Raw genomic sequence first — 15,840 nt, 5'->3', positions numbered from 1 at the left:
GTTGCATTTAGAATACAGTATTGAAAATACACATTCTTACATAAGTTAGTCTAGAAGAGTTAGTTTCTATTAAACTCTTTCAGAAATATAAACTCTCACAGACAATATCTTGAAAATATCAATTTGGCAAAAATAAGTCAAGCAATTGATCAGCCAGATGCACTAAAATTCCTTGTGTGTTATTATGTTTCAATGACAGAAGCAGCCATAATTCAATGGAATCCATGGAACCCACCATTGTCCGGAAACATTGAGTGGTTAATTGTTTCACTTATCCATGGTAAAATATATTCGGATTGTTTTTAATTTTGTAAGCAAGAAGAAAAAAACAAAACTGAATGCATGCACTTTGTTTGATGTATTTCTTTGTGTGACTCATCATTCCCAAATTTGGAGAAGAAAAGTTGACGATTTTTAATAATGGAATTCTTACTAGGCAGATCCAACTAGTCAGAACTGCTCTACACTCACTTTCCCAGGTTGATGCTCAGCAGAAAATCATGCTTAGAAATCCAGGAGTGTTTATGAAAGAGGACAATATACATAAAGGGAGATTTCAAGGCTAGGCCTGCACTCCCTGGACATGAAATGAGCATATTTGATATCTATGTTCTCCTAGTTTATTGAGATTGCTAGTCTTCAAAGACAATGAAGAAATGGTTAAGTTATGGCAAAAGAACTAAGGGAATGGTCATGAGTACTTCTTAGGGAGGACATGAAGCACTTGCTGATGAGGACCAAGAATTGCCGTCTTCAACGTGAATTATCAGAGTTCACAATAAAGAATGCAAAAGTCTTTTCTAGACCATTAGGTAATATGAGAAGTGGAGTTGTCAGGGATTTCATCTTGTTCAGATCCACAAGCATGCTCATGGAAGTCTAAAGATCATTGAACACATTGCATTGGGTCAATCTGCTGCACGAGACTTCTTTAAAGTGGTAATACGTAAGGATATAACTTTAAGGAATAAGATGTACCTGACCTAAGCCTTGGTGTTTTCTTTATTTTTTTCCAACAGATTGATTGGCACATAATTTATATATAATACAATTCAGTAATTCAATAGTTCAAATGTTCAATCAAAGTACAGTCACCACCACATCAATCTTAGAGCACCCCTCCCCTTGGTTGAATCTCCTTTAACACGAGTTGTGCAATCACCATCAGTTCTAGTGCTCCCTCCCCACTACCGCCTTCATTATTTACTCCCACAATCTGCTGTCCCTCCTATTGCCCACCTCCCACCTCTGCATTCCCTATAACTCCTTGTGTCAGTCATTCTTCTTCTTTTTTTAAAATCATTTTATTGGTATCCCTTATAACAGCTCTTATAACAATCCATACATACATCCATTGTGGCAAGCACATTTGTACATGTTGCCATAATCATTTTCATTCTACTCGAGCCCTTGGTATCAGCTCATCCTCCTCCCCCAACCTTCCCTCCATCATGAACCACTGATAATTCATAAATTATTAATTTTTCAGGTCTTTTTTTAATTAAATAATTTTATTGCGAGCTCTTACATCTCTTATTACAATCCATACAATCGTCCATTGTGTCAAGCTCATTTGTACATATGCTGCCATCATCACTTTCAAAGCATTTTCTTTCCAATTGAATTGAACTCTCTATATAAGCTGCTCATTTTATCTGTTCCTCCCCAGCCCGCCCACTTGTGATCCATTCCTCTTTTCTCCTCCCACCCTCCCCTAATCCTCCTGGTATCTTTATTCTCATTGTTGGCCCTGAGGGGTTTATCTATCCTGGATTCCCTCTGTTTCAGGCTCTTATCTGTAGCAGTGTGCCCGTACTGGTCTAATCCAGTTTGTAAGGTAGAATTGAGGTCATGATAGTGTGGGGGAGGACGCATTAAGGAACTAGAGAAAAGCTGAATGTTCCTCAGTGCTATACTGCACCCTGACTGGTTTGTCGCTACCTAGTGACCCTTCTGAGGGGATGTCCAATTGCTTATGGATGCGCACTGGGTCTCCACTCTGCACTCCCTCCCATGCCAGTCATTCTTATTATGTATCCACTATTCCTGTGCGTCACATCTGAAAAAACAATAAAAAACAAAATCGTTCAAAGGTGGTAAGGCTAAAATCATAATAGTATAAAGACAAAAATACAAATAATGCATAAGAAGGAAAGGACTCCCGGCAACCTTCAAAAGGGCAGGGTGGAAATTTCTGTCATAGAACAAATAAAAGATACTTGCCCTGTAGTACAAATTCAGTTTGTGTCTGTGGAGGTGGGGGTGAGGTGGAGATGTGTCAACTCCCCAAATGTAGAGTTCAATCCACCATGATCAAGACTACAGTGGTCTCTGCCTGATGGTAAGGTTGTTTGAGACCCTTGCCTTTGGCAAGAACGGATCTATCAGAGGCTCCGTCTGACGAGATACTCTGTAGATGGGTTTTGGGCTCCGACCATCCTCCATAGCCTTCTACAAATTGAATATTCATAACTTTAGCTTAAATCTTGGTATTTTCGATCACCCCATATACATGTGATATTTGGGCATTGAATAAGGAAGATCAAAAAAACCCATGAATTTTAACATAGTGCTGTTGAAAAATGTGAAAGTACCATGAACTACCAGAAGAACACATAAACAAATCTGGCTTGGAAGAAACACACACTACTCCTTAGGAGTGAGGATGGCAGAGACTTCTTCTCACATATTTTGGACACATTATCAGGAGCGATCAGTCCTTGGAAAATGACATCGTGATTGTAAAGAATAGGTGGAGAGGAAGAGAGGAAGACCCTTGACAGAATAAATTGACACAGTGGATGCAACTATAGACTCAAACATGACGATTGAGATGGCAGCACAGGGAAGGGCAGTTTTCCTCATGTTGTCCACAGGGGCTTGATGACTTGGAGCTGAGTCAATGTCACCTCACACACCACAATGAAACCATTATGCAGTAACTACTTTTGTCCCTTGCTACTCAGAAATGATGAACTGATGAGTATATTTGAATGGAAATAAATTTTTTCTATTTTCAAAATAGAATCTTCAAGAGAAAAACTAAATCTAAAAGGTCCTAAGGGTGAAAAGTTTCTGAGACTGTAACTATTTTTTTTTATTGAGACTGTAACTCTTAACAGGAGTAGAAAAGCCAGTCTTTCTCCCACGGATCGAGTGAGTAGCTAGCCTTGGTCAGCAGCGGGAAACCATCATCCATTTCATGGGAGAAAGACTGAGCTTTCTACTCGCATAAAGAGCTACAATTATGGAAACTCACCGGGGCAGTTCTGCCCAGTCCTATAGGGGCACTATGAGTGGGCGTCAATTTGATGGCAATGAGTTTGATTCTTTTTGCTTTTGAAAGGGTGGAGAAAATTGAAAGACATAAACCTGTATATTTTGAATTTAGACAATCTTCCTGAAGCCTACAGTAATACAAATTATAAACAATTTTTAACCATTCTGTTGAAAATGGTTGATTTTATAATGCATCAAGTTTAAGTAGCATTGTGTCATTTAATTGTAAATGACCCACTTGTCTTTTTTTTACAGGAGAAAAAAGGGAAAGCAATAGAGTTCAAGGTCACATCCATCAGAAATTGCAGACCCAGAATTTAAGCCCTGACACCTCGTCAGAGACTCTTCTTTTCAGTGAAGGTTAGAAAGCTAGTGGAGATTCTAAGAGAATGTGGATAAGCACAAAGAAAATCAAAGAAATGTCCAGAATCGAGGTTATGCAAGTGAGTGAGAAAAACGAACAATGAGAGAGATTCAAGACCATTGACCTTGCTGCAGGTAGATCCTATTGGAAAATCAGATAGGTATTGAACATAGTGCAGACTTTCTCATCTTTCTAGGTTCTGCCCCCTACCCTTAACCCAAATCAGGAGAGCACATATCTCTAGCCAAAGGTAAAGAATGATTATGTCTTTTCAAAAGCAATTTTCTGTGTGGTTCCTACTGGCCCTGATATTTCTGTTGACTCAGGAAACAGGCTAGTGTAAAGAAAGATGTACACTGGTAGGCACCTTCATTAAGGGCAGAGGTAAAAGAAGATGGGCAAAGAAAGGCATCTCCAGGTGATGATCTCTAATGCCATGGTTGTAATGGAAATTTTGTTTCTGCTGATTTTATGTTCCACTGCACCATGTCCCTGCTATCCCCTTTCCCCCAGTCCTGTTGTCACACAGATAGTAAGATTTTTATTTTCTTGATGATGTTGGAGGTATTTGAGTTGAAAAAGACCTTTGCAATAAAACCTTTTCAATACAATTATATCAAGTGGAATATGTTATATTAATGCTAATATAGTATGTATGAAACTTGATCTATGAAATTCAGTCTGAAAGAAATACCTTTCTGAAAAATTGTCTGTAGATTCTTTCCATTGGATTCTGAAACTCTGTAATATCGTAAAGTCTGATGACTGATATTTCCTTTTCAAAACTAAGATCCTAGAATTGGTGGAAGATCAAGCCTTCTAAGGCTCAAGGCCTGCCTTCCTAGACACACCAAGAAAGCCATAATCTTGAAGGTTTTGCTAAGCATCTAGGGTGCAACCACAGAGATGACTTCAGGCCCAACTGGGCCCAGAAATAGCTGGTTTTGTCTGTCTCTTTAGAACCCAGGGATCTTTCCAACCCTTGACCTTGGAAGTGTCCCCTCCATCTTACTCTGCATATCTCTTCTGTTTTTATCCTGCACGGGGCAGTTCTTTTCATTTAATATTGAGGTAACATGGAAGTAGCAAGTTTCTCTGGAAGTAAACCCAGCCACATCGCAATCCCTGACCTCCTCATCTGTCCTCTCTTGGTCGGGAACAATGTTCTAAAGTGTTCCTATAAAACCTATTTTTAATTTTTCTGAATTTTTTTTTTACATTATTTAGTTTCATCACACTGGAAAATAAATATCAAGCCAATTAAAAGAACTGGAGATAATCCTTGAAGGAGGAAGCCTGGTGTCCTAGATAATTGTCATTTCGGTACATAAATACAAGCAGTGCTCTGCTCAAAGCACAGTCACTTTCCAGGCCTTTACCTACTTGAGTTCCAATTGTGGAAACGGGCTTTATAAACTGTATTTAAAGAACTTCGTCTGATTACTGTCTGATGACACTAAACATGATGGCACCAAGAAAGAAGGAAGCCAGTTTTACTTCTCACTACTTAGCAATCCATGTGACGTGCAAAAGGGCATTTACACATTTCAAATTCCTTATTCCTTGTAAGGAAAATAAATATCTGCCCAAGTATTATGTTAACTGAGGTAAGCCCAGTGCCTTCTCTATAAGCCTGTTGAGAGCTGCTTTGATCTCCTTGTTCCTCAGACTGTAGATCAGAGGGTTTAACATGGGGATAATGATGACATAGAACACTGATGCTATTTTGTCCTGCTTCATGGATTGACTAGACTTGGGGCACAAATACACAGAGATGTCTGTGCCATAGTAGAGGGTCACTGCTGCCAAGTGGGAGGCACAGGTATTGAAGGCCTTGGCACTACCTTTGCCTGAGGATATTTTCAAGACAGAAGCTACAATGAAACCATAGGATAAGAGGACTATAAGCAAAGTTCCCAAAACAATAATAACAGCTACCAGAGTGACAATTGTTTGACTGATTAAGGGCTTAGAGCAAGACAAAGAAACTATCTGAGGTAAGTCACAGAAGAAATGTGGAATGACATTTGGTCCACAGAAGGAAAGATTCAGAAAGGAGAGTGTTTCAGATAAGCTACTAAGAAACCCACTCACATAGGCCCCAGCTACCATCTTCACACAGAGTCCAGGGGCCATGATGGTTGAGTATTGCAGAGGGTGACCAATGGCTACATATCGGTCATAGGCCATGGCGGCCAACAGACAGAACTCAGTCAGACCCATCCAGGCCACAAAAAAATACTGAGTGGCACAGGCAATGAAGGAAATATTTTTTTCATGTTTTAGGAAATCAGAAAGCATTCTTGGGCTAATGGAAGATGAATAGCAGATGTCCACAAATGACAGGGAACTGAGAAAAAAGTACATGGGTGTGTGCAGGTGTGAATCCATCCAGATTAGAAGGAAGAGACCCAGGTTCCAGATAAGGGTGATGAAGTAGATCCCTAGGAATACTGGAAAAAGGATGAGCTGCAGCTCTTTATCATCTGAAAGACCCAGGAGAATAAATACAGTCACAGAAGAGATGTTTCCATTCCATTCCATAGACGTGCTTGCTGGCATCTTCTGAACAAAAGATAAGAGAAGGAAATGTTTATCTCCAAAAAGAGAAGGAGAAAGGATTAATCTTTTTTTCCATGTATCTGCCTAATTTTACAACATTAAATTAGCAAAATCGATTTAATACAATCAAATGTCATAGGCAATCATCCAATAAAACATTGGGACTTTTAATACTAATTATTATTAAATTAATTAGGTTTATAAAAATGTTTGTGGACAAAGGTAGGGATATGGTTTAGGCTTCATATCTACAAGAATGCAAATTTGGAGTGAAGAATTATTGATGTAGCTTTTTCTCTGCTTCTTTTGTCTTCTTTAGGAGTCTAACACTAAGAGACCTGAGCATGTCATTGTGTCATGCTGTGAGGTAAACGTTTTCTACTTGATCTCTGCTTCTAACCCATTGTGAATACCTACTTTGCATAGGATGGGGTGTTTTCTCTAATAAACCATACACACTATTCTCTAATAACCTCAAACACTACATTTTTCTTCCACCTCTCACACACAGGTTAATTAAATATCAGTATTAGGCCACCAGTGATTAGCACATCCCTACTGGGAAAATGCTAGCTCTTCCCTAATATTTCGTTAGATTAGTACTTTCTTTTCTTTTATTTAGTTGGAAGACTTTCTTTACTTTCTTATTGGTTGAAGAAGGAGTCAAAACCATGTGTATTAGATGTTCTCCATCCTTCTCAGTGGTTTCTGTGAACATATAGCCCACCATATTGGAAGACACAGGTTTACCAACAAACAATATTTCTATGAAATCTTGATAACCCCAGTTCATCCACAGATACTTCTTCTAAAACATCAAACCTATTTGACTTACTTACATATTTTGTGTTTTAAATATGATTGACTTTATCATAATATCAAGATACAGTGTAAGACAGCAAACATTAATGAGTGCTTATTGATTTCCAGGTATTACTCTACATTTTTAATGATTTATTTGATTTTATTTTGCCCATTCAACATCCATGATATGTATTCTTATGACTCCCATCGTGCAGGGGAAGCTGTTGTATACCCCACAGTGGTAATTAGGCTGAAAGGGTTGCACAAATGGGATTCAAACCCAGGTAATGTAGCTTTACAGTCACAACTTTAGAGTGTCTCAAAAAAGGTATCCGTTTCTTCATTATTCTTATTTTTAATCAACTCTGATGTTCAAAATGCTATATTTTGTGATTTGGGGGATGCAAATGAGACAGAAAATAGTGTATCTCCAGGAAGATAAGTGATAAATGTGCCCATAAATATGATTAACACAAGAAAAGAGGCATAGATAATGATCACATTCTGTGGGCAATCTGACTAGAGGAGGTTGGAAGTAATGGATCTAGGAAGACTCTTGCATATTCTTAGGAAGGATTTTTGACAAAAAGTCACTGGAATGACTGAGCCTCTTTCAGAGACATTAATGTACAAAAATAGGGAAAACTGCAACATACTGGCAAATCAGCCAATAACACAATCATCCCATCTCTTCAGATAAATATTCTTTCAGTAATTGAATAGGAAAACAGTAATGCGCACTGATTACCAAAGAAATGAGACAACCAGGTGGAAAATTTACTCTCAGGAAGAAGAAATGAAAAAAACAGTGTTTATAATATGTAAATTACTGAGGCACTGAGACATCGCCTCATTTTTTAGAATGATAACCATTACAAAGACTATGTCCACAAATGTCCAGGATTAAAATCACCACAGCAAATCTACCATAGGCAGAGAACCATGTTAAACCAGTGACGTCATCATTAATTGGAGAGACACCTTTTCACTGTTGCCTTGTTTATCTCCATAACTCCAGAGACTTTCATTTCTAATTAAAACCCATTTTTATTATGTCTTGTTTATCACACTCCTTAGCTTTCTTCTTGTTTTAGGACAGAGTTTATCTTGATACAGAGCTTGTCATGAATCTATTGCTTTGGCTTTTTTCACAGGATTTTGACATAATAACCCTATCCATATGCTCTACTCCACTTTATCCTTAGTATATTAAACAGTAAATGGAAAGAGATCAGAAAAATGTGGCCCCTTTGACATGTTTCTCTTTTCATATATTTACTGGAGGTTCTTCCTAACATTTATTTTTGCTCTGTTATATGTCTAGCATATTAATGGAGATCAGTTGATTTTTATAAAATTTAACATACAGGTAGAACAGAAAAGTAAATCTAAATAGAATCCACCTGTATCAATGAGAATTTATCCTTTCGGAAGACCTAGTTTTGCGTTTATTCTTTACTGATGGTTTCTGGTGTTTCATTGGGTAAATTTGCTGCACAAGACCTCTTAAGAGTGTTGAAAAGCAAGGCTGTTACTTTGAGGACTAAGAAACTTGACCCAAGTCATAGTATTTTACAATGCCTCTTATGCATGTGAAAGTTGGACATTGAATAAGGAAGACCAAAGAAGAATAGATGCATTTGAATTATGGTGCTGGAAAAAAATATGCAAAGTATGATGGACTGCTAAAAGGACAAAAAAAATTTCTTGGAAGAATTATGGCAGAATGCTTCTTACAAATAAGAATAGTAAGGCCTCTCTCACATACTTTGGGCATATTATCCGGAGAAAACAATTCCAAGGAAGGACATGATGTTTGGTAATGTGGAGGGGGAGTAAAAGAAGGGAGGTCTTCAACGAGATGGATTGACACAGTGGCTGCAACAAAGGGCTCAAGCAAAGGAATAATTGTGAAGATGGCACAGGAGTGGGCACTATTTTGCTCCGCTGTGCATGAGGTCGCTATGGGTCAAAACCAACTCATTAATAATGAACAACAACCATGGGTCAAAGGTTGGATGGCAAACTGAAAGGTCAGCCGTTTGTCTCCACCAGCTGCTCTCCAAAGATGAGACTCTCTGCTCCTGAAAATATTTATAGTCTTGTAAACCAGAGGGATAGTTCTACTCCATCACACAGAGTCCCCATGAATCGAAATCAACGTCATGGTTTTGAGGTTTGCTATAGTTGCTTCTGATTCCATAACTTGACATGCTAATCAATACCCCTTTGATCTACTCACTCTGAAATCCTTCCCTGACAGTGACCTGTTGACAGTTTAAATATGACTCTTTAAATTAAACAAATCAGATATAGAGGCCTCTCAATGATAATCCACACTTATCTGGGACTGTGTTTTCCAATGTGTTTGAACCATCAATAAAAAGTAGTATATTTTCTAGCCCCCTTCCTGCTAAGGTTTATATGACTCAGCATATATTTTATAGTCTTCTTTCTATAGGTTTACTTTTCAGTTCAAAAGAATCCCCAGAGCTTCCTAGGAACTTTTTATTCAAGGCAGCAATGATACTGAGTTATTTGTAAATCTGCAGATATTGCCTAAATTTTTTGCATTCCTTAGATAACAGGCCCACTGTAACTTACCCAAGCTTTCCAAGAAAGAGTTCAAAATCCTTTTACTTTGTGATATATCAGGTACTCAGCTTGATGAGAACAGAAATTTCAAATTACAGCTTCTGAGAGCTTCCTATTCCATAAATACTTTCAAAGGTGCACAGAGCCTATTGGTAGCAATGTTGGAATTAGTCTTCTTCAGAAATGACCCAGCTATGAAAACAGAAGGCCTTAATTGCTTATGAACTTTCTCTATCACATTTTAAAAAGGATTTGAGAGAACAAATCAAATCGCACAAAAGAAGAGGCAAATAAAAACACACAGGCTGTAAATAATTAATCTCTCGAGTAATAGAGGAGAGACAAACATTGTTAATTGGTCCCTTGCTTAGGATCCAAGACCTCCCCTCTGGGTGCTAATTCTGTGAGACATTTAGAGATCCAGGAATCATCCTTTCAGATTGCCTCTTTATTTTCAAGGAAGAATCCTGATGCTGTGTAGAAGTCATTTCCAATCCTGTTATCTAGGAAGAAAAAAAAATCTCTATGATGTCACAGTAACACTATTCAGAGTTTTCTGATTAAGACACCAGAAAGCAGCAAACACCAAGAAATTAGGAAATGGTCCCTCTGCAGAAAAGGAAGTCCCAACTCTCTACTTTCCTTTTTCAGAAAACTATGTTATTCTGGTGGAATACCATGAAGTGGATCATCATGTTTAGAAAGAATACTAAGACTTTAATATAAAGATGTAATATTAAAATTTTTTAAGTAGCCATGTGGTTAGTGGTTGTTTGGGGCTGATAATTGCAAGGTCAGAAGTTAAAAACCACCAACAGCTGGAGAAAAGAAAAACAGGGCTTTCTCCTCCTGTGAAAAGATACAATCTTGGAAATTCACCAGGGTAGTTCTACCCTGTTTATGGGGTTTCTAAGGGTCAGCATGAACTTGATGGCAGTGAATTTGGTTGAGTTTGGTTTGTCTTTCAAGAGACAAGATAAGATGCTTGAGGTTAAAGTTATAAAATAGTAGGAAAGAAAGAGGGGAAGGAGAGATAGGGCATTTAAAAGGTCAAAGACAAGAAAGGAGACTTCTCATAAAATGGTGCCAGTGTAAGAGAGACTGCTTTCATAGCACTGTGCAAGATAGAGAGGTTGGGAAGCTGATTGAGGGGTCAATGATGCTTGCTCAAGTCTTGTGATACACTCGGTCTCTATCCCAGCATGTAGAGCTGACCATTCTCACGGCTCTGCCTTGCATTGCACCTCCATTCAGGTGTGCAAGCAGCAGTGTAGCTTGCAGCCAGATACCCTGCCAGGACCTGGCCAGCCCCGTCCTCAGTGCGATACACACCTCACATAAAGTACCAATCCAGCGACACCAAAATGCCACATAAACTACTACCCACATCAGCAGTCACCACAAGAAACCAAGAGAAACAAGCCACAATGTCTGAAGAGAATCTAAATTTAGATTCTTATATAGAAGAAGCAGGCATGGACTACTGCAGGAATAAATTTTCAGAATGCTGCTTAGAGTCATTCAGGGTATGAGGGAATCAATATGGAAAAATGATTAAAAATAGAGAGGATAGAATCCACTTAGTGAAAGGAAATATAAAAGTTAAGGACAATGCAGCAGACAAAATGGTAAACGATCTTACCCATCAGCTGGAAGAGGTGGAGAATCATTATTAGAGACCTTGAGGATAACCAAGCAGAATCCAACAAACATGAAAGATAATCAGATAAGATACTCCCAAAAAGCTGAAGAAAATCTGAGAACAATGAGCAATGCTATGAAGAGAAACAATATTTGAATAATTGGAATGTCAGAACACAACAAACAAACAAATTGACAGCCAAAATAGCAAGCAACTTCCTGGAAGAAAACTTCCCCCATGTAATGAAGAAGACTCAGACAATCAACTAGGAAGCAGAGAGGACATCTATCAGACTGAACTCCAAGTAGACCACACCAATGCATATAGTAGTCATATTAACAAACTTTGAGGACAAGGAGAAAATCATAAGAGCAGCAGGAGAAAAAAAATGAAGTCACCTCTAAGGGCTACCAGATAAGAATATGTTCAGACTTATCAGCAGAAACCATGAAGATGAGAGAATAGAGAAGCATCTTCCAAAAGTTGGGGGAGATAACTGTAACCCAAGAATCTTCTGTTCCTCCAACCTCTCCATCAAAATAGACAGAGAGAGAAGAGTTTTCCCAGATCAGGAAAAATATTGAATACATTTTTTTAAAAATTAGCACTATGAAAAGTACTTTCCAACTCACTTTGGACAGAACAACTACATCCACAGAGTACAAACATAAGACCACTGCACACTGTAACACTATCCAGAAGTCCACATACTGAAAGAATCACCAAAGATGTTTTTGATTCAATGGGGGAAAGAAGGCAAGAATGAATCCCACACACACATACTCAACACAATGCTAAGGAGGGAGGGAGAGAAATATCCAACACAAAAGGTACGAGATGACAGCAAAGAATCCACAGATGGATGTAATAACTCTGAACATCAGCAGACTGAATTTCCACATTAAAAGAAAAAGGCTATCAGACTGGATTAGAAGACAGAAGTTATCAATCTGTTGTCTGTAAAAGACACATCTCAAGATCTCAGACAAAAACAGGTTGATGATCAAAGGCTGGAGAAAAATATTCTAAGTCAATGGAAATCTGAAGAAAGCAGGAGTTGCAATTCTGATCTCCACAAAGGTGCAGGACATAACAAGAGATAAGCATGGGCACTATATAATGCTTAAGGGAACAGTTGACCAAGAGTCCATGAGCATAATAAACATATGTGCCCAATGAGACACCAGCAAAATTTGTTAATCAGATCCTTCAAAAAATAAAAAAAGAGATCACAGGATTGACCATCATAGTAGGAGACTTCTTCAATAGACCGATGTCTGTGAATGATTGACCAGCAGGAAAGAAACTCTACAAGGAAGCTTTAGAACTAAACTCTACAATTAAACAACTGAACCAGATAGATATATTTAGAACTCTCCACCGAACTGCAAAAAAATAAATTCATGTTCATTTCAAGTGCACATAGCTCGTTTCTGAAAATAGAACACATGCTGGGACACAAGTAAAGTATGAGTAATTCCAACATATAGAGGTCTCTCAGACTTCTCTGACAAGCATGCCATAAAGTTGGAACTCAACAAAAGAAAGATAAAAAATCAAGGACAAATATTTGGGGGATGAACAACTTACTTTTTCAAAAGGATGGTGTGTAGGCCCAAATTTGAGACAAAATTAGAAAATTTCTCAAAACTAATGGGAATGGGAATACAACAAACCAAAACCTATGGTATACAGCAAAGACATTTATCAGAGGATGCTTGGTAGCGGTAAATGCACATATGAAGAAGGAAGAGAGACTTAAGGTCAATACTCTATTCCAAAACCTTCAATAGAGTCAACAGAATAGCCTTCTAATAGCAAAATAAAAGAAATTTTTAAAATCAGGGAAGAGATAAATGAGTGGGAAAACAAGCTATGGAAAAAATCTACACAGTAAAAATCTTGTTCTTCGAAAAGATTAACAAGATCGACAAACTGTTGGAAAACCTGAAAAAAGATAGGAAGAAGCAGACATCAATATCCAAGATGAGTGATGAAACAGAGGAAATTACAATGAACCCTACTGAAATTACAAGCCTAACTGTATAGTGCTACGAAGGACTGTACTCCACTGAATACAACAACTTGGAAGACATGGACAAATACTTGGACAAATGAACTCTCCTCAGATTATCTCATATAGATGTCAAGGGCCGGAATAGACCCATAGCAAAAGAAGAAATAGATAAGGAAGGATACATACCCAGAGGAAGAGATAAAGATGAGTGGGACATAATAAAGATAAAACACTTGTGTACATCGAAAGATTTCATCAAGATAGTAATAAGGGAGCCCACAGACAGGGAAAAGATGTTTAGTAATGACACATCAGACAAAGGGCTTATTATTAAAATCTACAGAACAAGCCAGGGAGCCGCACACTGGTCAAATGATCAAAGAGCAAGAGACAAGTGTGAGACTGCCTTGCTTGTTCTGTGCCTTCATTTGCAAGCTACACTACCTGTGGGACCCTTAACCTGTGGAATGTGTCACTGTAGTTTAAGGTTCCTTCAAGACCTGTGAAGGAACAAATTCCACACCATTGGAATTTACATCTCTTGAGCTGGGAACTGTCGGACCCTGTGATTTGGCTGACTGTTGCTGACCTGCCTTGCTGTTTGCTGCCTGTGCTATACGGATAGCCTGAATTGCTCTACAGAGGACTGCCTGGCGGCCCTCAAGACTTCAAGGACTGCCAGTGTCTCACAACTGTCTCAAGGGAGTGAGTTGCACTGAGCCATTTGTACTGCTCTATAATTTAATTAACTGTTTATTTCTTATGTTATATATCTATCTATCTGTATAAATATATATAAAATTATTAACATTCTGATTTTGTTTCTCTAGAGAACCCTGTCTAACACAATAGGTAACACCATAATAAGCTAAGAAGATATTGAAATTGTCAAGGATTTCACCTTGCTTGGATTCAAAATCAGTGCCCATGGAACCAGCAGTAAAAAAATCAGAGGATGCATTTCATTTGGGCCTGTCAGCTGTATGAGATGTCTCTAGACTGTCAAAAAGCAAGGCTATTAATTTGAGGACTAAGGATCACTGGACCTAAGCCATGGTATTTTCAGTGGCCTCATGTACATGTCAAAGTTGGACACTGAATAAAGAAGACCAAAATTAATCGATGCATTATTCTATGATGCTGGCAAATATTGAAAATGCCATGCACTGTCAAAAGAACAAACAAATCTATATTGGTAGAAATACAGCCAGAACTCTGTATAGAAGTGAGCCTGGTAAGACTTCTTCAGCTCACGTACTTTGGACATGTTATCAGGAGAGACCAGTTCCTGGAAAAAGGACATCATTCTTGGAGATAGCAGGGCAGTGGAAAAGAGGGGGACCCACAACAAGATGGATTGACACACTGGGCTCAAACATAACAATTGGGAGGCTGGCACAGGACCAGACAGTATTTTGTTCTATTTTCCATGTCACTATGAGTCAGAACCAATTCGATGGCACCTTGTGGGAAACTGAGGACCAGGAAGGGAGTGTATGCAGACAAATTCTCTATGCTCATGATTAAAGAAGCCTGGGGGTGGCCAGGATTCTGGATGGAGGGAGGCCTTCACATTTGAGTTGTAGAAGAGTCCTAGTCACATTCTCCTAATTAAAAATCATTCTCAAAATATCTTCCCATTATAGTGCTACCTTAATGATGCCTCTCACAAGCACATGGCGGATTGCTATATGGCTGTCAACTTTATCTAGGGGAGCACACATTTTGCTATTGTTCTCCTCACTCTGGAGACAATCACTCCCCTCTACCTTACCCCAGCTCTGATGTTAGGTTACTCCCCCAATGAACTCAGGCAGGAACATCTAGGTTAGGACACTGCCCACCTTGTTGTTCATATGGGTGTCTGTGGCTAGGGGGGCTTGCATGTGTCCTGAGACTATGCAAGTTGGTAAAATAATACATTCTCTCTCTCCCTATTGGACCTGGCTTCATGGGGGAGGTGAGCACCCAAAACTTTTTGTCTGTCTTTTATTTATTCCCTTCAATCACACGACCGTCCCTTAGGACCCATCTGGTTGTGGACTGGATCCCACAAATGGTGCACCAGAACAGGGTATATAGGAAGCTCTCCCAGAGGAGAATTAAACCCCATAAAAACAGTTGTGTAATCCCGTTGGTTGGTAGAGTGAATCAGGGAATTATTTTGAAGTGAGAGTCCATTTGGGGGATCATTAAATATTTAGATAGAATAATGGGGCAAGGAAAGAGTAAATCTAAAACTTACTGTAATCCACCTACTTGGAAAATATAATGTAGAAGTAAGAAGCAAAAAATGCAAAGTTATCTTCAAGTAATGAAAAGGTGTAATCCATGGATCCCTAAGGAAGGAACTTTAGACCTAGGGACCTGGGAGAAGTAGGTCACTATAAATTTAAAGAAATCACACAGAGAGGGAGAAGCTGTCCTTATGCAAACCTGGGCTCCGTGGGCACAAGTTAAAGTGATTTTAGAACCTCTGCAGACAGAGCAAGAAAAGAAAGAGGAACATCATGATAGCGAAAATCTGAACTGAGCTATCCAAATTGCAAAGACAGGCTCAAGTTGCTTTAAATGAAT

The 15,840-nt window shown here is 38.6% G+C and overlaps 1 protein-coding gene across 1 annotated transcript; it reads right to left on the bottom strand.

Annotated features, from left to right (window-relative positions):
* Window positions 1-5,236: 5,236 nt before the first annotated feature.
* Window positions 5,237-6,205, bottom strand: LOC101661254 (olfactory receptor 5A1-like). The gene has a single exon (XM_004715004.1). It carries the CDS (start codon window positions 6,203-6,205, stop codon window positions 5,237-5,239), a length of 969 nt encoding a protein of 322 aa, XP_004715061.1.
* Between the last annotated feature and the right edge of the window lie 9,635 nt (window positions 6,206-15,840).

This window comes from Echinops telfairi, unplaced genomic scaffold (genome assembly GCF_000313985.2).
Source record: "Echinops telfairi isolate 266 unplaced genomic scaffold, ASM31398v2 ScPeMD7_7416;HRSCAF=8454, whole genome shotgun sequence".
In the NCBI taxonomy this organism is placed as follows: domain Eukaryota; kingdom Metazoa; phylum Chordata; class Mammalia; order Afrosoricida; family Tenrecidae; genus Echinops; species Echinops telfairi.
Note: the sequence above shows the minus strand (reverse complement) of the source record. Positions and strands in the feature narration are given on the sequence as shown.

What these genes read in the sequence shown, in the direction of transcription:
- LOC101661254 (XM_004715004.1), bottom strand. Translation starts at nt 6,205, where the DNA reads ATGCCAGCAAGCACGTCTATGGAATGGAATGGAAACATCTCTTCTGTG.